The following is a 21,260-nucleotide window of genomic DNA, read 5'->3' as shown; positions in this document are numbered from 1 at the left end:
TTAGTTGCTGGTACCTATTGCTTTAACTTACTGGTTAGAATGGTCCTTTTTTTACACTGTTCTTCCACACTGCCGTGCTTTTTTCCAGATAAAGTGTAAGGAGTCTCAAATACAAATCTATTGATATTATGATTCCTTTCAAATTCAGTCTTCCTTTCAGAAATTTCTTTGTCTTCAAAATAGGGCTTCACGTAAGTCACTTGAATATGAGCGTACTTGGGGTCAAGGTCCTTAATGTTGACCTGTGAAACAAGAGAGTTAGACACTAGAAAAACAAAGGTTAGTAATTACAATTGTTTAATTTATCTCCTGGGACCTGATGAATACTCTGATTCCCTCCTGTCCCAGCCCCATTGCATGCATGTGAATGACACATCAAGCACCCCCTTTGACCTCAGCAGGGATGGCTAGACTGTGAGCTAGCAGACACAAGAGGCTGTGAGGTTGCAGCACAAAAAATACCTCATCTGGTGTTGAAAAAGGTGTACCTGGAAGAAGCCATATCACGCTACCCATCAATGCAGCAACATTCACATGTTACTCAGGCCTTCTAATACAACCATGTTGGTTCCAGGCCACAAGCTACTACTCGTGCAGCACTGTGCTATAGCATGCAAATCTGCAGGCTTGCACAAAACCTTTGAGGTCTCCAATATTGCCTTTAGTAACCCAGATGAATCCATAGTTGCAACCCAAGGGAGTGTACAGCCCTTTGCAGTGAGCATAAACAGGTAGATATTCTATGCCCAACGTAGTCCCAGACCCTAGAGAATAATATTTATGTCACACTCATCTGGTATGTGGCCCTGACGTTCACTGCATTTCACTAGCTTGTACATGCAGTTTAATTTTACCTTATTAGAATCCTGGATAATTTTTACAGTTTCCGACCCAAATTTTTCTCCATAAAGTTTAAGAAGTCTGAAGGAGATCTCGGAAAGGCCTGTCAGCTTCGGCTCTTTGTAGATATATTCCTTCCCATCTTCTTCTTCAAAGAACGTCTAGCATTAATCACAGACAAGTCATGAGGAATAGATGAGTTTCTTTGCTTGGAAAACATTCTTTCAGATTTGCTGGTTTGAAAGCAACCTCCTACTAACAGTTCAGAATGTCAGTGAGGCTTACAAGGCTACGGTTTGCACAGGCTCTGTGTGGTCTGTCTAACAGATTCCTTCAAATATTGCGTAAAGAAATTTTATCCTCGACCAATACAAACACATCATCATTAAGCACAAAGGCCTGAGTATGACTAACAAGAAATCCAAACAGTGTGGCAGAGGGGTTTGGCCAGAGGTTGTCTTTGAGAAAGGTTGGAAAGACGCAACCAGGACAAAAAGCAGAAAAACAAAGCATACAGAACAAGTAGAAAAACAAAGTTTTGTAAGGCCTGAAAGCTGAGCCATGTGAAATTTGGAAATAAGAGGGTTTTGTGTAAGCCAACGGGGACTCCAAGCAATAAATCAAGAAACGTGCTTCCGCTGCTTTGATTTCTCTCGTATTCAGGGAAGTGGAACTCTGAATATTTGTGGTAAGTAGAGAAAAACTTGCAGCAAAGATTGTGCCTGCATCACCAGTCCTTCCTGTAACGGAAACAGTGGGAAAGCCTCATGCTTCGTCAAGCTGCTTCGGTCAGGAGTTGTGACAGGCTGCTAAAAGGATCTCGGTGCAGCTAACAAAATAAAGCTGGCAAAGGTGTAAAGTGCAAAACTGGATCACGTATTGGCTGTCAGGATGATGTTAGCCACCGTAATTTAACCCGGGTATTTCTGTAGATTTTAGAAAACCAAATTAGCAGTTAAATCTGTTTCACGTATCGAGAGTACTAAGTCTGGAACCAAATGTTTGCTGCAGCAGAAGTCTGTGATCAGCTATGTTGCGTTTCAAGTGACAGTGGTGTTCAAAGGTACAAACCCAGGATGGTTTCAGGGGTACACATCAATTGCTCTAAAAGAAGGAACTGGGAAAGGCAGGGCTAGTTCCATTGATATAGCATTTTTTAGAGAGGTGACCTGCATTTCCCCCAGAGTTATGGGGCCACAAATTGAAGAAGAACATCCAAAGACACGTGGGAGATGAGATGTAACACACTTCATTAGGCTAGTTGGAAAAACCGCCTTCAGGCTCAGAAGATGTGATAAGGTCACACTCCTTGAGACTCCAAGCACTAGATGTCAGTTTTTCCAGTTACTTAGAATCACAGAATCACAGAATGGCTTGGGTTGGAAGGTACCCTAAAGGCAGCAGCCCATGCTGTGGTGCTATCGGGCTTTTCAGCTTAAGACCTGCCTGAGAAGCAGCTGAATGGGGTAGCATGCCAGGTGAGCAGTAGCTGGTGAGCCTGTGCCTATACTTACTTGTCCATAAAATGCCACTCTGAAAAAGGTTCCAAGAAGCCTCTTCCTGGTGTGCATCACCTCCAGTATCTTAGCATATGCCCCATGAAGTGTTCTGTACAGTTGAGTAAGTTTCTGGAAAGCAAAATTTGATGTTTTTAAAGCAGAACTTCAAGTAGGAAATTCTAACTAATGCTGGAAGCTACTGAAATATCTGAACACAATCCTCTGGAGGATTCAAACCAGAATTTCAGGCTTCAGCCCTGAAAGATACCACAAACTGTAATAAAACTGCTGTCCCTAGAGAGAAGACTGGACCTACAGTCTGAGCACGTTCCCTGACTAAGCCTTTAAGGGTAGAGAAGCTTGCAGTATTCTCCTCAGTGATTTTCTTTTTTTTTTTCTTTTTTTCTAATTATAAACAGATTTATGATGAAAAAAAAAATACATCAAGACTTCTCCAAACTTCAGTTGCAGATTTGGATGCTGTCCTGATGTGGATAGGTCATGGGAGAGGGAGGGAAAGGGAAGCACTGTTCAGCAGCAGAACCTTACCAGAGCACAGATCACACCAGGTGCTGGGAAGGAGCAAAGCTTTAACTCCTTTCACTGTATTATCTTTCACTGACTTGTTTAATGACCAGCACTGAAGCACAGCGTGTGCTACACTGATGCCGTCCCAATTAATCCAACATCAGAAATACAAGCTCCTCACTTTGTTCCTAGCAACCTGTGAAACAACCCGACACACGCCAACGAGTTCAAAACGCGTACCTCAAATTCACGCCGCTTTTCATAAATAGGAATGATCAGTTTGGAAACTTCAGAAATTGTTTCGTAACGCTCTGCTTTCCACAGACCATCCACACATTGCTCCAGCAGCTCCACTAGGACTTCCTACAAGAGCAACCGAATGGGTGATGTGAAGTCAAAAAGAAGATAGATCATTTGAGCTTCAGATCATTTACTAAGTTCCAATGTTGTGGCCAGAGCTACAGAAGTCTGAACACTGAGTGTTCCTGGCCTTTTCAAAGGTATCCTGTAAGTTTTGAATGGAAAAATAGAACCACCCTATTTTAAAAAAGCTTAATTATTAATAACTCATTTGCACAATAGTAAGCAAGTATCCCTTGGTTATTTAGGTACCTCCTAAGAACATGCCAAAGCTTTGAAAGGATATGGAGGTGACAGTGTTGGAAGAGTGAGGGTACACGTCTAAGAAACACGCTTGAGGAACGTGTGTACAAGAGCAGTGAGATATGCTGCTGGGGATCCCCAGGCCCAGCACTGATGAACGGACATTCAAGCAGAATGCACACTCAAGAGCCACCTTGCTCAGCCACACGGCTCACCCAATGCATAGGGCTGGTGCAGAAGCAATTGTGAGTCTTTATTACTTACAGGAGGATCTTCTCACTTCCCCCGTGCCCTGCTTTGGTTTCTGACTGTTCTGCTGCCATGGCAGCACAGCCCTAACTCAAGGGGAACCTGAGTTGACTTCCTGCTCAGCAGAGCTTGACTGCTAACCTTCTGTACCTCCTTGAAAATACTATGCTGTGCTGTCCTGTGCTGGAGAGAGTTAGCATTTGCATAACATGGCAAGCAAAGTTTGTGGTATAGCTTTTTCAGTCTCAGGGCCAGAAAAGCCTTTCAAAGGAACCAAAAAGCTATACCAGATTTACGTATCTGAATTGCACACAAAAAAAGTCCACCAGTGCAGATTTCCCTTGGGAAATTGCCACGGAACAGTCTTTTATGCAGAATTCAGTGTGCAATTATAATTTGTTACAGCTCATGGTGAGTCTAAAACTAAATCTTAATTGGTTATCAGAACTCTTGCAGTCTGTGCTACGTGACCTCACCTCACTGTAATGTACGTCCATCATCCCGCCATCTTCTTTCATTGCACCTTCTTCGTCAATGTTAGGAGTGATTTTCCTGAAGGCAGTGCATCCACTGGGGAAGAGTTCTGTAGTAGACAAAGGCAAACGGATTCATGGACTAATTTATTTCAAATACATCTTACTCCAATGGCTAAGGAAGCCATTGATAATGAAGTCCTACAAGCACCAGAGGACTTGACTACCATTTTTGCTGCTCATTTGCTATGATAGGACTGAACGCATCAGAATCTCCCCAGCCATTTGCCACAGGAGTCTTTTCTGATATGTGATTAACACCAAGCACAACAGATCTTTCAGCGTGCTACCCAAAGTCACCTTTGACCAACCTAATGGCCTGCAACTGACTGAAAGCCAGGAGAGAATAACAAGGATGTATTTTTGCACAGAAGATGAGATACTGGAAAGCTGGGTAGGAAGTGACTGAGCTGTGCACTCCTAGCAGTAAAAGCACACTTCTTGATGCACCCCAAAGCTTCGAGTAGTTCAGCCTGTACTGAACCAATTCCAGCCTTACACATACATATACGTAAAGAGCGTCAGTGACAGAAATAACTCAAGGTATTCACTTGATGTTCCATTTGACTTGTTCCTTTTATTTTAAACAAGTTCTCCTCTGTGTTTATGATCACATGGGGGTTGTGGTCGGCAGCCTCTGGTGCACACATCAAGAATGACCACTTTCAATGCTTTCCCCTCTGCAGCCATGTGAAGTCTGTATACGTATCAAATAAGCATGCTCTGATTCTTCCCACTTAGCCAACACGAAGTACAGAACGTGGAGGGACTTCCAGCCCCCTGAGCAAGGCCCTTAGAGACTTTTCCTGCCAAGGCAGTGCCTGCAGTCTTCTTCTGTGCAGCCTAACATGAAAAGCAGTGGGAGGCTAAGTCCCTCTCAGCACCACATCCTCGCACAGAGATGTGAAATGTGGTCAATGTATCAACCGGAGAATTGATATTTACAAGAAAACCTGCAAAATTGTTGTGTTGCCACTTGAGAACACGTGAGTCTGTCCCTGCTTCCTGTTTTGCATTAAACCACAACACACCCTTTTTTTTTTCTTTCCTGGTTGCTCTTTACATATTTGTATAGTTAGGTTACACATTTGTATAGTTAGGCTATCGCCTCATTTTCTGACTAAATTTTGACTACTTTCTCCTATAGTTTCCCATATTGACTCTAGTGATACTTCTGATGAACATACTGGCAGACAGTTTTTAACACGGGCTTCCCCCATGAGCACATTTCCCGGTGTGAAACACATCCAAACATTTAAACCAAGATGTGATGTGTTGGTTCTTATTTTACTCAGAGAAGCGCCATCGTGACTACCTAAGAAGACCTGACCAGCTCAGTAACACCTGGATTACTTTCTTTGAAAATATTCATCATCTTATACCTTCATCACACCATAACACATTAGGGTTTTTTTTTCTTCCTTTTTAGCTTGTTCAGAAGATATATACAAATAACCATTCGTCAAACTGTCACTCATCTCTGCATTGCCACATGCTTCTCAAACAGCGAGCACTTACTTTTCCTGTGCAGAAACTCTGCAACGAGGGCTGCAACGTGAACGTAACACATGGCTGCCTGCAAAGCACAAAGGGAAAAATCAAAGTGTCATCTCCACATCTGTCTTGCTAAGCACCGTGTTTTTAATTATGTGAATTACCTCTGAGAAGTCTCCATTTTTCACATGTATTTTTGCCATACTGTCCAGCCATGTTTTCCGTAGCTCTGGGGTACTTGCGTAGGATTTAGCTAAGCTGTACTGTAGATCTATCAGCATTTCTGGATCCTTTTCATGTTCTTTCATTTGGGCAGTGGCCATAAGCACTGTACGAATCCTTTTCGTCAAATCTTTGACTTCCGAAGGAAAAGCAGTTGCCTGATACAAAACAAATCTAATTAGAAGCAAACATGGAGGCAAAAGGTGTGGCAGGCTTTTTCAGTGACTGTTGTTACCCATGAGCCAAAACTCCACTTACTGCCAATCTAAAAAGCAAAGTATAGGAGATAACACTGACTGCAGTTTCACCTGTTGAACTCAGGGTACACACAGAATACAGTCCTTAATATGCAATCAGAAGTATTTACACCTGGGCATGCACAGGACATTGGCTATTCCCATGCTGAACTGCAGCAGGTACTTCTGCAAGCTGAGAAGCTGGGTGAGGGTGGGACAGAAGTGCTCCTTGCATGCAAACGCCACAGAACAGAACCATAAACCATTTCTGAAGCATTTTCCACTGAGTTCACCATCTGGACTGTTAGTGTCTGATGTGGTCACTCTTTAATTCCTCAAGTCCCACGGGCATCCTCACCACAGGAATGCATTAAAGAAACACAGGCTCCAGCTGATCCACTGCTGTAAGCAGGATCAGCACCGAGTTAGATCAAGGCTTGCCCAGCCAAGTTTTGATAATCTCCAAGGAAAAATATCTAACATCCTTTTTGGTCCCTGTTCCAAAAAGGGAACATTTCTGGGAAGTCATTTTTCTTTATGTAAAGTTGGAATTTCCCTTGTAGCATCTCGTGCCTATTGCCTCTTGTCCTGTCTCTCTACACCTCTGGGACAAGTCTGACTTCCTCTTCTCTAAAACCTCCAGTTGGATGCCCCCTCATCTTTCTCTTCCCTGTGCTGAGCCTGGCTCACTTCGCCCACGTGCCATCTCCTCAGCGATGCCTGTGTCTGTGCACAGCACCATCTTCAGTGTCCTGGAATCTCCCGTACTCTTGCCCCTATGTACGTACATAATCTGGATATAACAGTGGTTGCACAATGTAAAATAATATCAGCAAAATGAGGATTAGTGAAACCCCTATCAACATCTGTGTGCAGAAGGGAACAGAGGTTCTTTCAGCTATATATAATAGATGTTTGTTATATCGCAATTCAACACCTAACTGAGGCTACAACTCCTTTAGCTCACAGAGCTGTAAAACTTCTCCTGTTTTTCTCAATCCAGCATTGGCAGCTGTACTGGGTGCAATAGAGCAAATGGTAGTGATCATTTATTATTCAGTGAATTGGATAGAAGCTGTTTATTCCAGCACAAAGGCAGACAATTATTTTCCAAAGAAATACAACCATCAGTGTCTACAAAAGAGGACTTTATTAATATTACTTACCAGTGCAGGCTTATAAATTTTACAGTTAGAACTAATTAGGCTCACACTAAACATGATTTTCTTGAGCACATCCCCCATCTCGCATTAATGGCCGATAGCACATGATGTGACTTCTCCAACCTACCTTCATAGGCCTGTCACTGTTTGCAAAGTTGTTAATGATGAGCAAGGAGTCCTGAAACCTCGTCCCACCGCTGAGTGCCACATCTGCTATCAACTGGCTCACTGCAATTATTATCTGTTGGGACAGCAAAGGGGCACTACTTAAACGAGCCCAGTAGAAGAGCTTTATTGTCACAGGTACATAAAAAGCTCATATGAAACACCGTATCTTTCCCACAGTGTAAGCAAGGGCTGTTGTTGTGGCTTCACTGTCTCATCTTCCGTGCACAAACACTCATCAGAGGGCCAAAATGCTTTACTGAACAGCAAGTTGACAGAACTAATGAGATAACAGTCTTAATACAAATGCTGATGCAGAAGTAAGTACTCCAGTTATCATCACCTTCCCTGTTTTATCGCAATCCAGACAGCGTCCATCTGCACCTCTAGGTACCTAAACTTGCTTCAAAAAAGTAACACTGCAAAAGCAGCTCCAGCAAAATCCCTCCTCTTGCCCTGAAGGTGTCTCTTATGCCACCCTCACACCCCACCCCAGCCAGCACCCAAAGCAGAGGTGTGTCTTGTAGCTGGAATTCCATAAAAACAACAACATGGAGTGCTTAATGGCATCTTATTGCACTCAAAGGGCTCAGGGCCAATCACTGAAAACAGGGATTAGGCAAAGCCAGGAAATCCAGAAGCTTTTTGTCCATATATCAGATCACTCCCTTTAGAAATAAAGGACGAGCTCCTCTATAGACAGGAGCTGAGACGTAGCTACATTGATAGACCCATTCACTACAGGTGAGGCATCCCACCGCCCTCCTTTCCCCAGCTGCTCACCTGAAGGTGTGTTCTCAGAAACGTTCTCCTTTTGGTGAACTCAAAGTTATTTCTCATCAGCAGATACAAAAGAGCAGAGGCTTCGTTCCTTGTGGAGGTCACCTTCGAAGTGCAGCACCTGAGGATCTCGTAGCAGAGGGCAGCACACATGTTCACCCTTCCCTTGAAAAACGCTGAGGGAAACTTCACAAGAGACAAGCAAACATTCAAATATACGCCACAAAATTATACCTACAGGGCTCAGATGGGCAAGGGCATAGGGTGGTACATTGGGCTGAAGCTTGGAAAGCCTAAGCAAAACTTCTGCCAGAGTGTTGTGCTCAATACTGACTTGTGGGAATACATTCAGGGCCTATTTTTAACCACATTTCCTTGCCATCCTTAGCTGTCATGCTTTTTGGGGATGTGCTTGTGCATGTCCATCTATCCCTATCCCAAACAATATTTGGGTTTGGTGGCAGATTCTCAACACATCAAACAGACAGAATTCTGTCTTATGCCCTTACAAAAGCCCTAAACATAGGCAGTCAGAGAGAGAGGAGAGGTCCTACCAATGGCTGCTGTGGTAGATATCTGCCAGAGCCCTCCGACAGGCCCGCTGGCAAACACATCCTTGGATGCCTGCAGCACTACTTCCACACACCCCAGAAAAAAATACCTAAAAGTATGGCTTCTCTCAGGAGTTCCAGTATGCAAACAAGGCACACGCTTGTCCCAGAGCCCCTAACACACACGGTGACTCATGACCTGGTCCCCCATACTGAGCTAGCCCCAGGAAGCAGCAGAACAAAGCCAAACTGCAGTGCGAGTCATCTCATTTGGGAGCAGGGCTTGGGGATTTGCAATGGAAGGGGAAAACCAATGGCCCACGCTCTTGTAGCACATCTGTTCCCTAAGCAAACACCAATTTCAGAGCTGCAGACCTCTGTGCAGGGCTTGCTGGAACGCCAATCCACCTGCGGTCGGAGTGGTGGTTGGTGGGGAGGGGACACTGCACGCTGCTTCCTTCCACCCCCACTGCATTGGGCTGGGCACAGGGAAGCAGAAGAAGGAAGGGTTTGGTGCTGACATGCAGCCGCCTCCGCACCTCCGCAAGGGGTGACACCAGAGCCTGCTGGGGGAGCGGAGGCTGCTGGGGTACTGCGGGATGGCACTCTGATTTCCTAGCACAGCCATAACCACGGGGGTCTCATCCATGCAGGGGAGAGGTCTGCTCAGTTCATATCATCCTGGGCATGGTCTACGAGCCAACTCTCTGTTCTACCACCTTCTCCTCATAGGAGATGACAGTAAATACTGCCAAAGTATTCACTCGCATTCTCCAAGTCAGAGTCTGGAGCTGTCACCTTGGCCCTCTATCTTTTATGCTAAATATATGTGATTCAGAAAAGATCCCCTCCAAACTAAGCCGAGCTGCTGGGGACCACCACCATGGCATGCTGGTAAACAGGTTTTAAAATGGGAAACAAGGAGTTGTGTCTAGCAAGAGTATTCCACTGGGTGTAGTACACCATTAGACAGGGCCACATAGGTTAAAAGAGTGTGAAGACACTGCTCCAGTACTTGGTGATCTCTGCCTCTTGCTGAAAACAATTACAGGGGGGAAAAAAAGAAAAAAGGGAGAAAAGAAGTGAATAAAATGGGGCCAAGAGGATCAAGTGTGCACTTGAGCAAGGAGCTATTAAGTAACTGCTGCCTGTTGTAATTCAGTCCTTCCCCCATTGCGAGATGGGGTCACATTCAGAATTTGGATTAGCGCAGAGCTGGCTGAAGTGATGTGAAATTGGGAGTGCATGGGCAGCACAGGGATACCAAAAGGAATATAGCTGGCATTGACTCTCAGCATGAATCGCTGACTGCCTGCAGAGACTTATCAGACACTTCCAAACCAGTGCTAAGGGGAAAAACTTTGCCTGGGAACCTGCTGGAGAACAAGCCCCAGTCTTCTCCCTGTGCATTTCTCCCTGTGTTGCTCCTGTGTCCTGTTCACAGCGAGCTTTGCACCCCTAGGCAGCTCCCTGCTAGAGACTGATCCTGAGCACATTCTATCACTCCTGGCACCCAGGCAGCACTCAAAGGGTTTGTGCTTGCTGTAGCTCTGGCCAGCTGCTGAGTTACAGCTGCCAGGAGCCATTATAAACCCCACTAAAGCAGGGTTTATGCTCCCTCCTGCCTTTTCCAGCCTAGAAGACAGTGAAACTTCCACCCTCCTGCTGTAAGATTGCACTAACAGGGAGAGAAAGCAAGACTTGATGTAGTTGGATACAATCACCTGTTGCAGAAAAAGAGCAAGGCTGTGCTGCCCTGCTCCTTCAGGGCCTGGGATTGGTGATGCCTCCGACATGTTATCATAGCCAGCAAAGAGAGCGCACCCTTCCCAAATTCCCAGCACACATGCACACAAGCAGCATTCATTCTAGACTCAAAACCAAACATGCAAACAATTATAGACCTTGTTTGTTCTTTGCTTTCTTGCGACATATCTTTTTTAAAGCCTCCTGCCCAGCAAATGACCAGGTTTAGTGAGGGAGGAAGGGTATTTTTAAGACAGATATTAGGAAGTGAAATAGCTCTCAGTTTTCCCCTCCAACATTCATTTGCTGTGACACGAGATAAAAGGGGGATTCTTTTCATCATAATTATTGGCTGAAGAAGGCCATAAGAAATGGGAAACTGTCTATTCCAGCTGTGTCAAAGGTATAATGCAGCTTTGGCTTTCTCAAAGTTAACACTAATTTATAGCTAGCCATGATATGCAACTCGGAACAAAACAGCATGATTTCTGTGTTTCAAAACAAGCTGGCAGGAAAACAAGCCATCCTTCCACTTGCTGTAAAATGCAACCCTCGCTCCCAGTTATTTAATCGTCACTTTGTGTCTTAGAAAAGCCCTTCAGAGGACTTAAAAGGAAGTTTGGGACCCATGTGGTTACGGAGTTGGCAAAGAAATCACTTCCTTATAGATACCATCTGCTGGGCTCATATCTTGCTTTTACAGAAGCAACACCATGTCCTGTCATTGGGGAAATGTGAGAAATTAACTGAAAGAAATCTTTCAGATCTCAGGACCAGAAAATCATAGAATGGCAGAATCACAGACTGGTTTGGGTTGGAAGGTTCCATAAAGGCCATCCAACCCCAACCCCAATGCCTGCCATGGGCTGAGTGCCCCCCACTCCACCTGGCCTTGAGCACCTCCAGCAATGGGGCACCCCCAGCTCTGGGCAGCCCAGACCAGTGACTCACCATCCTAAATGCCATACCCATTGTGGGTCTGAGCTGGCAGAAACCCAAGGAAACACACGGACCCCCATCCTTGCAGCAGCCCAGAGTGCAGCCTGCACTGCTGCCATTGGTTTTGGAAAGCAAGCAATGTAACCCTCACAGGGCTCCAGGCTGTGAAGGCTGATGGTGATATCAGATGGAACAGGTGTGTAGATTTGGCTGCACACTTAAACAGAGAATTTGCCAATAAGGCAAGGAAGATCTCTTATTTGCTACAGGCAGAATTTCTTTTTTTTTGATGGCTAAATGAAGTTTCAGCCAATTAAGAAGAGAGAGGAGCAGGCAGACTGCGTCCATGTGGGCTGTGTGTAGATCTGCAGCAGGCTGCATTTTAAGGCTATGCAGATCATAGTCAGACATAGAAAACTTGACGGACACAGGGAAAGGCAGAGCAATAATCGTGAATTAGACCCTGCAGAAAAATGCAGTGATTCCTGCTGGTGCCAGCTGCCAGTGTGGGAGGATGTAAGGAGCCCTGTGGAAAACCTCAAGTAGGAAACCGTGCTGTCTGGAGCCAGCCAGCTAGTGAGACTTCTGCATTTTCTGCTTTTGGTCTATCTGCTCAGGACAAACCAAACATCAGTCCTAGACATATTCATATTAGCTCTTAGCTTTGCTGTATGGTTACAGGAAAATATTCATAGCACAGGCTGCTTCCATCTTTGAAAAACAGTTTTAGATGTCTCTGTCTCGTAACAAACTTTGTTCAGCGAGTTGTGCAAGACCTCCTTTGGAAATGATTGCTGCATATCCATCACATGCTGGGCTGCCTGGCTGCAATCTCAAGCCACACAAATTTACCTCATTAACAAAGCGTTGCGTTCAGTGGCTCCACAGCTTTTCATTCATTTTATTATAACCATGCAGCTTGGAAGCAATGGAGCTTGCGTGTACCTCTGGTATCGAAAACGTACTTACGAGAAGTGGCATCTTGTGACAAACATGGAAGGAAATGCCAGCAATAGCATCAAACACTGCTCTGGTGTGGTTAGCTGTGGCTTTGAGCTCAGAGAGTCGGACAGCCTCACTGTGCTCCATGGCTCTGAGCTCAGCAAAGTGCAGGGATTGGTTCAGCCATGCTACCCTCTCCCACATGCAGCCAAGGCCGGGAGATATTGGTCTCCTCAGCCGTGCCTACAGAAATCCCACAGGCGTGCGTTACGTACCTTGCTGATGAAGGCTCTCAGGGAGGCAAATACGTGCTTAAGAGCTGCTTCTGACTGCCCGTTTTTCAGAAAAGCAAGATGAATATCAAAAACCTTCTTCATGAGGGGATTGTGGCCATCGTTGCTTAAGAGCTGGACCTGGAAAGCAATGAGAGAATTTACTTTGCAGCAACGTTGTGCCCGAAAGGTGAAAATGATGGAGATAATATTGCGCCATTAATCATATCAATTCTTAACCCAGATGTGGAACAGAGCCTTCAGTAAAAATATAACCAGAAACTGTGACAATCAGTACAAACTTACAGTATTTGGCCAGAGGCGACTTTAAGAGAAGAGAATAAAACCACACTGTCACTACTGCATCATTAATTCCAAAAGCAAGTTAGGGTTTGGACAATGTTATATCCAGTGTTCACCAATGGCCTAGATACGCTTTAAATGAAGCGGGCAGTTACCAACACAGCACACCATTTTCTCCACTTTGCTTTATGAGTCTCAAGAAGTGTTTTATTTACGATCCACGTGTTTTTAATTGAAATTATCTATGCTGTCAATAAGAACAGCATCAGCACTTTTACTGCAGCACACTTCTGTGTGGTAACACTGGATGTCCGTAAAAGCAAAGCAGAAGCCCATTAAAGCAGAAGGGAATGCAGCCTATCCTGTGGTTTGAAAATCACGTTGTTTTGTGGTCCAGCTATATTAAAAAAGAGGCAACTGTCAAAACAAAACACGCTTCAACTCTTGCATCTAAATCCTTCTGCTGCTGCCAAACTGCTATGGAGCAGATGAAAGCACCAGGATGGCCTTTTCGCTCTGTAACAGAAGCAGAGGATACGATTTGCTTCGCGTTGTTCAGTACATCTGGAGATGAAATCTTGGTGGAGCATATTCTGAAATACAGAGCTGTTCTTGCAACACCACGCAAAGCATGCTGCTCTTTGGAGGATCTCTGCTCACTAGTTCCTCCACCTTCAAGGAAGAGCTTTTCTGGACCAGTATGTCAGTACTTGATTGCCTGCCTGGGCTTCTCTCCATCACAGAGGTTCAGATTCTTGCAGATGTCAGTGACTGCCACAAATGTGAATCACTACATGGAGGGGAAGACCTCTACCAGAGGCACTGGTGTTATCTGGACTGTCAAGCACAGCTGGAATGCCTCAGCCCCAGAAACAACCACATACAGCAATATGCAGAAATCTAAATCTAAGCAATTAATGGTAGAAAGCAGTGACTGTTCAAAGCATGCCAGACCTTCATTTCCCTTTCCACTGATCCCTCCTTTCTATATGGTGGTTTCCTTTTTGCCTGTTTTGCTAACGTGTACAATCACGACATAATGTCCACATAGTTTTCTCCAGTCTTGTGTTTTCGAAGGAATTAGGAGGTCTTGCATAATTGCCTGGCAAGCTCGTGAAACATTCCACGCAACAAGCTGCAAATGATTTACTTCTGTAAACAACTCCACAATCTGTCAGTCTAAAAGAACGGATCACTGAAAGCAACAGGCACGCAACACGCTGTTCTACGGCACTTTTGATTTCAAAGCTGACCTTGAAACTCTGAGTGAAAAAAGAGATGGTGTCCAGGACTGTCAGGCACACTTCGGTGGCTATGTTGCCCTCCAGCAATGCCTGGTGCACAATATCTGCTTCTGAGGTGCCTGCGTCTGTGAATAGAAAGCAAATCAGGAGGAAATGGTGCTCAGCACTCCGGCTCCCACAAAATCAAAATGCTGTTACAGAGAAGGTTTTCCTTTCCCACATCCCCGGGCAACAAGGAGCAAGTGACCAATGGACACATGCAGTTTTCAACAGGCTAATATGGCACGGGCACACCTTGCTCTGCTGTACATACTGTGGTTGAGTGTGAAGGATGTGTCCAAGCTGCCCAGGTGCTGAAGCCGTGCCTGCATCCCCCCAGCTCTGCTGCGAAGGGCTGGCATCGTCTGCGATTTCCTATCAGCTGCCACATGCTTGGACACCCAGGCGTCGTGCACCCTGCAAGGGGAAGGAAGGCTGTGGGATGGGACAAGGGTTGCTCCAGGCCTGGGGGCCCCAGCACAGGAAGGATATGGAACTGCTGGAGCAGGTCTGGAGGAGGGCTACAAAGGTGCTCAGCAGGCTGGAGCACCTCTCCCATGAAGAACAGTTGAGGGAACTAGCTTGGAAAAGAGGAGGCTCCAAGGAGACCTCATTGTGGCCTTTCAGTACTTGAGGAGAGATTGCAAGCACTTTTTACACGGTCTAACAGTGATAAGGGGAAATGGCTTTAAACTAAACATAGGATAGATGTTAGGAAGACATTTTTTACTCAGAGGGCACTGACACTCACCAGGAACTGACACTGTTGCCTAGAAAGGCTGTGGGTGCCCCATCCTTGGAGGTGCACAAGGCCATGGATGGGGCTATGGGCAGCCTGAGCTGGTGGGGGGCACCCAGCCCACAGCAAGGGTTTGGAGCTCAATGATCTTTAAGGCCCCTTCCAACCTCAGCCATTCTGTGATTCTATGACACTTGAGGCACCTACCTGGAGACCCGTCCTCTCTCTGATGCATTAATGTGACTCATCCCAATACTGACTCAACTACTCTCACCTGCCTTAGAGCTAAGAACACCAGAGCTGCTGCTCATAGGGCTAGGATGGAGCCATGCCTCACGTCTCACCTGCAGCCAGTTGCAGGGTACTTTGCAAACCCGTGCTGGCAGCTGAGAGTGCCTGGGGCTGGGAGTCTCGTGCAAGAGCTAGAGGGAAGGGAAGGAGAAAGGGTGCTACAAGGAGAGGACTCTGCTCATTGCATGGCACTGAGCTGAGTCCCAGCATGGCCCCACAGACTTCCTGCCTGCTAGGGTTTGCCCAGTGTGGGTGTGAATACTCCCTTCCTGCCTGAGCTGCAGCAGGGAGCATGGGGAGGGCCCCCAACCCCAGATTGAAGTGCACAGTACCTGGCGATATTTCTCTTCCCCACGTATCTGAAGTGAAATAAACACACTCTGGAAAGAAAGAAAGAAAGAAAAATGTTACAGATTCAGGAACAATCAGAACATTGAAAGTCTTCCTGATCCTTGTCAGTGGACACACTCCTCCACACGTGAGAGTTTGGGGTCTATATCCATGTGCTGCGTGACCTCAGACCCTTGCTTCTGAACTCACTGGTGCACTGCTGACTCCCCATCTATCTGCGGCTGTGCCACCTCCTCGCACCCTGGCCAGACCCTTCTAGTGCTCTGCAGGGCCCTGTGCATCCTGAGAGGCAGCTGCACTCACTTCTTCCTCGCTGCCAGCGCAGAGGTGCAGGGTTTGAACTGAAGCTTTGTGATACTCACTCCAGAAGCACAAGGACGTTGATCAGTTCTTGGGGTGAGAATTTGTTCCAGTAGGCTAAAAGTGTATCTGAGAGAGAGAAAGAAACACACTGAGATTCTTTTCTTTGAACAGAAAAGGGACCTTACAGACCCAAGCAGCCCATGACGGCTTCTTGTCTTTCTGGCTGCCCTCTGGTACACCCCATAAGGAGCAAGAGCCACCAACCTTCAGAGATCATCTTCACAATGTAGAGGTAGCACATCAGGAGCGTGCGGATCTCAAACTGGTCCAGGCGGCTGCAGTGAGACACGCTGCTCCTCGTGGAGCTTCTGCGGATCTAATGGGACAGGAATGTCACGTGGAGGCCCAGTGGCCACGGGCATCTGGGCTGTGCCTGAGCACAGACACAACAAATCTGGCATGTGCCGGATGCACCAGCACTCCCCTCCTGTCCTCAACAGCAACTCATTCAGGAGATGCCTTGGACACATCCCATCTAAGGATGGGCAGTCTGGAAATCCAGCCAAAGCTTTCTTTGCCCAGAAAACAAACGTCTGGGTGGAGAAGGATGCCTTATCCAGCAAAGTGCGTGGCAGCCTTGCTATTGCTCTGGCTCGCTACAGCATCTGAGCTCTGTGAGATTTCTGAAGTCAGTTTTTGCCAAACAAAAGTCATTCACTTTTATGGCTTAAAGCAGGAATCTTTTTGTTAAATATGTACACATCAAACCCAAATGTCAGTAACTAAAGAAACAGGAACTTCCCACTTCAGAACCATTTTGTTTTTTCCTCCTGAGTTTTGGGAGTGTCTTTTGCTTTTTCCCCCTCCACTTTCAAGAGTTAGGCAAACACAAGTGAAAGCCTCTGCTGTCAGTGTTTGAGGGAAGGGAAGGCTTGGGCATTCTGCAATGGGAAAGAGGGTACTTTTAAAGTCGTACCACGTCATTTGGCATTCTCTGTGCTTGCCCTAGTCATATCCTCTGACAAACGGATACATTTAAGCTCTAAGGAGGATGCTTCTCTTAAAGCTGTGCCTCACATGTTTGGAAACGGACCCGCAGATCGTATGTGTTGTTTATTCTGGGGCTGGCTATGGACGTGATTCATAAGAACACAGAATTAAACATTCAGATTAGGGCTGGAGATACAGTGCTACGACCAGAACTGTGCTGTTGACCATGCCAAACTGTCCAGACAGCGCACACTCCAACAGAACCGCAATAAACAATGTCTGCTCCCACACAGAGCCTTAAAGCCGTGCTCCTTCACACTGCATTGCTCTTACAGGGCTTCGAGGAAGTGATATGCATTGACAGAGAAGTTATTTTCTACTACTCTGAAAAATAAACCTTCAAGGACACGGATGAGTGTGCCTGACTGTGGGGATGAGGTGAGCTGAAAGCCAAATGCTTTCTGCAAACCCAGCCAGGTGTTGCTGCCAGCAGGGTGGAAGCACATGCTCTGAGCTCTGCTGAATGTGAGCAGTGTGATGCTCAGGCGATTGGCTGTGCTTGGTTCTGTAGCCTTGTGATTCTTGCAGGGGGGAGCCCCACCTCTCCTGAGCGTGTCAGGACACAGCCAGCAGCAGCCCGGATAAGCATCGCTTTGCTTTGCTCATTGGAAAGGCCAATATTTGTAAAGCTGCATCAAGGATCCGTGCCAACCCAACACATCTGGAGAGCACCTGAAGGCAAACCAAGAGCTGGTCTGCACAAATACTGATTTCCATGAGCGCAATCTGCCAACAAGGAGAGCACACGCCATCTGGATACTGCGGGCAGACCTCTGTGTGGTGTCACCTTCTGCAAGTTTATGACTGTGGGCATTACCCTGTGCTGATTTTCCTACCAATATCTCATCTCTCACATTAGCAGCCACCAGCTCTCATATCATGGTGCTTTGCCTCCCAGCTGTGTTGAAACCAGTTCCTAGCACCGCTCAGTGTGTGCTGACTGGGCTCAGCCCTATCCCAGCACAGGGAGCACATCTGTGTGAGGATACGTGCACTGTGGAAGCAGAGAATTTCCTTGTGGATTTTGTCATTCATAAATAATTTGCCAACACTTAACATATTTGTCTCAGAGACTTTTGAAGAGGGAAAGCACACCAGATCAGTAAGCCAAACTTCTGCTACTATGAATCTGTTTGTTTCCAAACAGAGGTATTTCATAGAATCATAAAATGAATCATAGAATGGCATCAGTTAAAAAGTAACACAATGCTCATCCAGTTCCAACCCTCTGCTATGTGCAGGGTTGCCAACCAGCAGACCAGGCTGCCCAGAGCCACATCCAGCCTGGCCTTGAATGCCTGCAGGGATGGGGCATCCACAGCCTCCTTGGGCAACCTGTTCCAGTGCGTCACCACCCTCTGGGTGAAAAACTTCCTCCTGATATCCAACCTGAACCTCCCCTGTCTCAGTTTAAAACCATTCCCCCTTGTCCTATCACTGTATCACCTATCCCTTGTAAAGAGATATTCCCACTCCTGTTTATACTCTCCTTTCAAATACTGGAAGGCCACAGTGAGGTATCCCTGGTATTTACAAACTCTTTTTGTTATTGTTGCCAACCGTTTTCTGTCTCCCTTATCTAACACAGCCTGTGTACAGCCCGCAGGCAGGTGCAATGAGCGCTGTCCTTTCTAACCCCGGATACGTTACATTTTCACTCTGATCCGGGGAACCAGTTGCGCCCTCTGAGTTCAAGGATCCTTTTGAGTCCTCTCGCTTCATCCCGTGGCCATTTGGAAGTGCTGCTGAAAAAAAAAGCACAGACCCCAAGTGACGCAGTTTGCAGCCACACTCCTCGACACGTCACACTGCCAAGGACTGGTGGTAGCGACAGTGAAAATAAAAGCAAAAGTAGAATTGTAGAAGACTGAATTTACCTGAATCCTTGTCCGCAATCAGGCTGGATCTGTTTGAGGGGGATGCAAAATTGCAGATGAATTCATCCCTGGATGCCTGCAAAGCAATATGAGGTTTTTGTGACTAACAGAAGATGACACCTATTCTTTTATAGAAGAGAATAATGGAATAAGAAGGAAGATTGGAGCAGCTTTTAAAGTGCAGGTGAAAATTCCTCACATCCTAAATAAGGAAACAAACACACTTGGGAGTAGAACAGAGAACAGCAAGGCACGTTAAAGGAAGTGATGGCAGCTTGTTCCCTTTCAGTTTTCATCACTTGAATTGATGCTATTTTTATTCAGACTTTATTTATTTTATTTTTTTTTCTCCTGTTGCTGCTTTGTCCTAAACAAACAGGGAAGCCTCATCTGCAAGCCTGAGCCCATCTGGGAGGCAGATGGGAGCTGAGTCCTGTTCCAGCTCATCACACTTGGAGGGACTTACCTCTCCGCACAGCACGATGCGTGCCATAGAGGAACACAACAGCAAAGAAAACAGCGACGCAGCAGATAGAGAACCGTCACAGGAAAAAGGTCAAACGAAATAAACAAGCACATTACTGGATGGGGGAAGAAAACAGAAGCCCATTTGGCTGGGCTGTACTCACAGGGCTGGAGGCAGTCGTGCAGGAGATGAGCACGTCACGGCCGGCCACACGCTGGATGTTTTCCAGCAGCAGTCCCAGCAATGGCAGGTAGAGCTGGACTATTTTGGCCTGCTGGTTCTACAAAGGGGGGAAGGAACAGAGGTAAGAGCTCAGGGATTCCACTAAGTGAAAAAAGGAAACTCTTCAGCCAAAGTGTGCATATGCTACCAGTGGGTATTACCCTTCTGGCAACGAGCTCTGCGAAATGAGGGATTCTGGGGGCTGAATGACATTCCCAGTTGTACAGGAAGTATGACAAACAAATCATAGAATGAATCATAGAATGGCTTAGGTTGGATGGGACCTTAAATATCATCTAGTTTCAACCCTCCTGGCATGGGTTGGTTGCCACCCACAGCTCAGGATGCCCAGAGCCCTATCAATGGCCTTGGGCACCTCCAGGGATGGGGCACCTACAGCCCTCTGAGCATCATCATGGCTCCCTCTGGACCCGCTCCAACAGCTCCATGGCTTCCTTGCACTGAGGGCCCCAGGCCTGGACACACAGTCCCGGATTTCCTAACTCTTTAACTGGCACTTCACAGATCCATTTTGAAGTGCAACACCCAGCAGTAATGAAATAAAAACATTTGCTTCTTGAGAGGTGTTGACTATTGCTTCCAGTTGGGAATTCTCCACAGCAAACACTTCTAGTTAAAACAGTTTGGAGGAAGGGATTAACTTGAATTAAAGATTGCTCATAAAGCTTTGAAATGATCAAAAGCAGTCTGTTTGGCCTTTTCTATATGCAAGGCTCTTCAACAACCAGTTCTTTTCTTGTTAAAAAATGATTATCCTGGAGTTGACAGAAAGATTAGAAGTTATCTAAGGGCTGTGAATGGAATGGCATGTTTTCATACAAGTACCCAAGATTTTCTTCTGATTCCATATGATAAAAGATATGAGAAACTTTGATAATGCCCATGGGCTCAGCAAACCTTCTCTCAGCCACTGATGAAGTTACCTTGGCTGGAGTGAGACTGCAGCAGTGTCTGCTGCCTGCAATGGGATTGGTTCCTAGGATGCCAGCTGAGCATCCTGCCCTTGCTCCATGCAGGCTCCTGGCCATGCTGCCCAGAGCAGGACACACACCAGAATGCAACAGGGCAGTTTTAAGACATTGGGGTTTTTGAGGAGGCAGGGAGGGTGCTGCATGCTGATGAAGCAAACAGTTTCTGAATTAGCACAAGGGATTTTGGGTACCCAGAAGAGCTGGGTTAGGCTGCCCCTAACCCAGCTGTGACAGAGAGTTGGCAAATCTCTCCTGTTTCACCAAGTCTGGGCAACAACCGCATGTTATGGTTTGCTCCAGGCTGTGCCAGTCACTGGGGATCCTTGCTGCAGAGAGAAACAAGACCACCTTCTGCTCAGCCCTTCCAGTTATGCTGCTGAAGGTGCAGAGAAGGAAGAAGAGAGGAGCTGGCTCCAGTCCATGCAGAGGGGCAGGAATCCCTCGTGCATTTGAGTCGTGCCTCCCACCTTTTGTGTCCTGGATGCTATCCATATTCCAAGGTTAAACCCTGAATGTAGTAAACTAGGAGCAATTTGAAGAGCTAAACTCTAAACAGAAGCATGTTTACAACCTACAGCAAGGACACGTAGTGTCTGTGCTGGTAGCTCAGCACTTTCAAGG

At 46.3% G+C, this 21,260-nt stretch overlaps 1 protein-coding gene across 5 annotated transcripts in view; it reads right to left on the bottom strand.

Moving 5' to 3' along the window:
- DOCK11 (dedicator of cytokinesis 11) overlaps nucleotides 1–21,260 on the bottom strand; it is a 67,964-nt gene that overhangs the window by 5,945 nt on the left and 40,759 nt on the right. For 4 of the 5 annotated variants that reach the window (XM_072334668.1, XM_072334670.1, XM_072334671.1 and 1 more), the window contains 18 exons: nucleotides 19,589–19,705; nucleotides 18,960–19,035; nucleotides 18,733–18,827; nucleotides 16,297–16,408; nucleotides 16,092–16,158; nucleotides 15,711–15,758; nucleotides 14,623–14,765; nucleotides 14,319–14,434; nucleotides 12,766–12,903; nucleotides 8,316–8,498; nucleotides 7,495–7,608; nucleotides 5,911–6,126; nucleotides 5,771–5,828; nucleotides 4,196–4,302; nucleotides 3,108–3,230; nucleotides 2,355–2,468; nucleotides 855–1,001; nucleotides 32–242 (listed from right to left, as the gene is read on the bottom strand). In XM_072334668.1, coding sequence (XP_072190769.1) covers nucleotides 32–242; nucleotides 855–1,001; nucleotides 2,355–2,468; nucleotides 3,108–3,230; nucleotides 4,196–4,302; nucleotides 5,771–5,828; nucleotides 5,911–6,126; nucleotides 7,495–7,608; nucleotides 8,316–8,498; nucleotides 12,766–12,903; nucleotides 14,319–14,434; nucleotides 14,623–14,765; nucleotides 15,711–15,758; nucleotides 16,092–16,158; nucleotides 16,297–16,408; nucleotides 18,733–18,827; nucleotides 18,960–19,035; nucleotides 19,589–19,705 — 2,185 coding nt within the window. The remainder of the gene's footprint in view (nucleotides 1–31; nucleotides 243–854; nucleotides 1,002–2,354; nucleotides 2,469–3,107; nucleotides 3,231–4,195; nucleotides 4,303–5,770; nucleotides 5,829–5,910; nucleotides 6,127–7,494; nucleotides 7,609–8,315; nucleotides 8,499–12,765; nucleotides 12,904–14,318; nucleotides 14,435–14,622; nucleotides 14,766–15,710; nucleotides 15,759–16,091; nucleotides 16,159–16,296; nucleotides 16,409–18,732; nucleotides 18,828–18,959; nucleotides 19,036–19,588; nucleotides 19,706–21,260) is intronic. The other variant, XM_072334669.1, reaches the window with a different exon arrangement.

Source organism: Excalfactoria chinensis, chromosome 4, assembly GCF_039878825.1.
Source record: "Excalfactoria chinensis isolate bCotChi1 chromosome 4, bCotChi1.hap2, whole genome shotgun sequence".
NCBI lineage: Eukaryota > Metazoa > Chordata > Aves > Galliformes > Phasianidae > Excalfactoria > Excalfactoria chinensis.
This window is presented reverse-complemented; position numbering and strand designations above follow the sequence as displayed.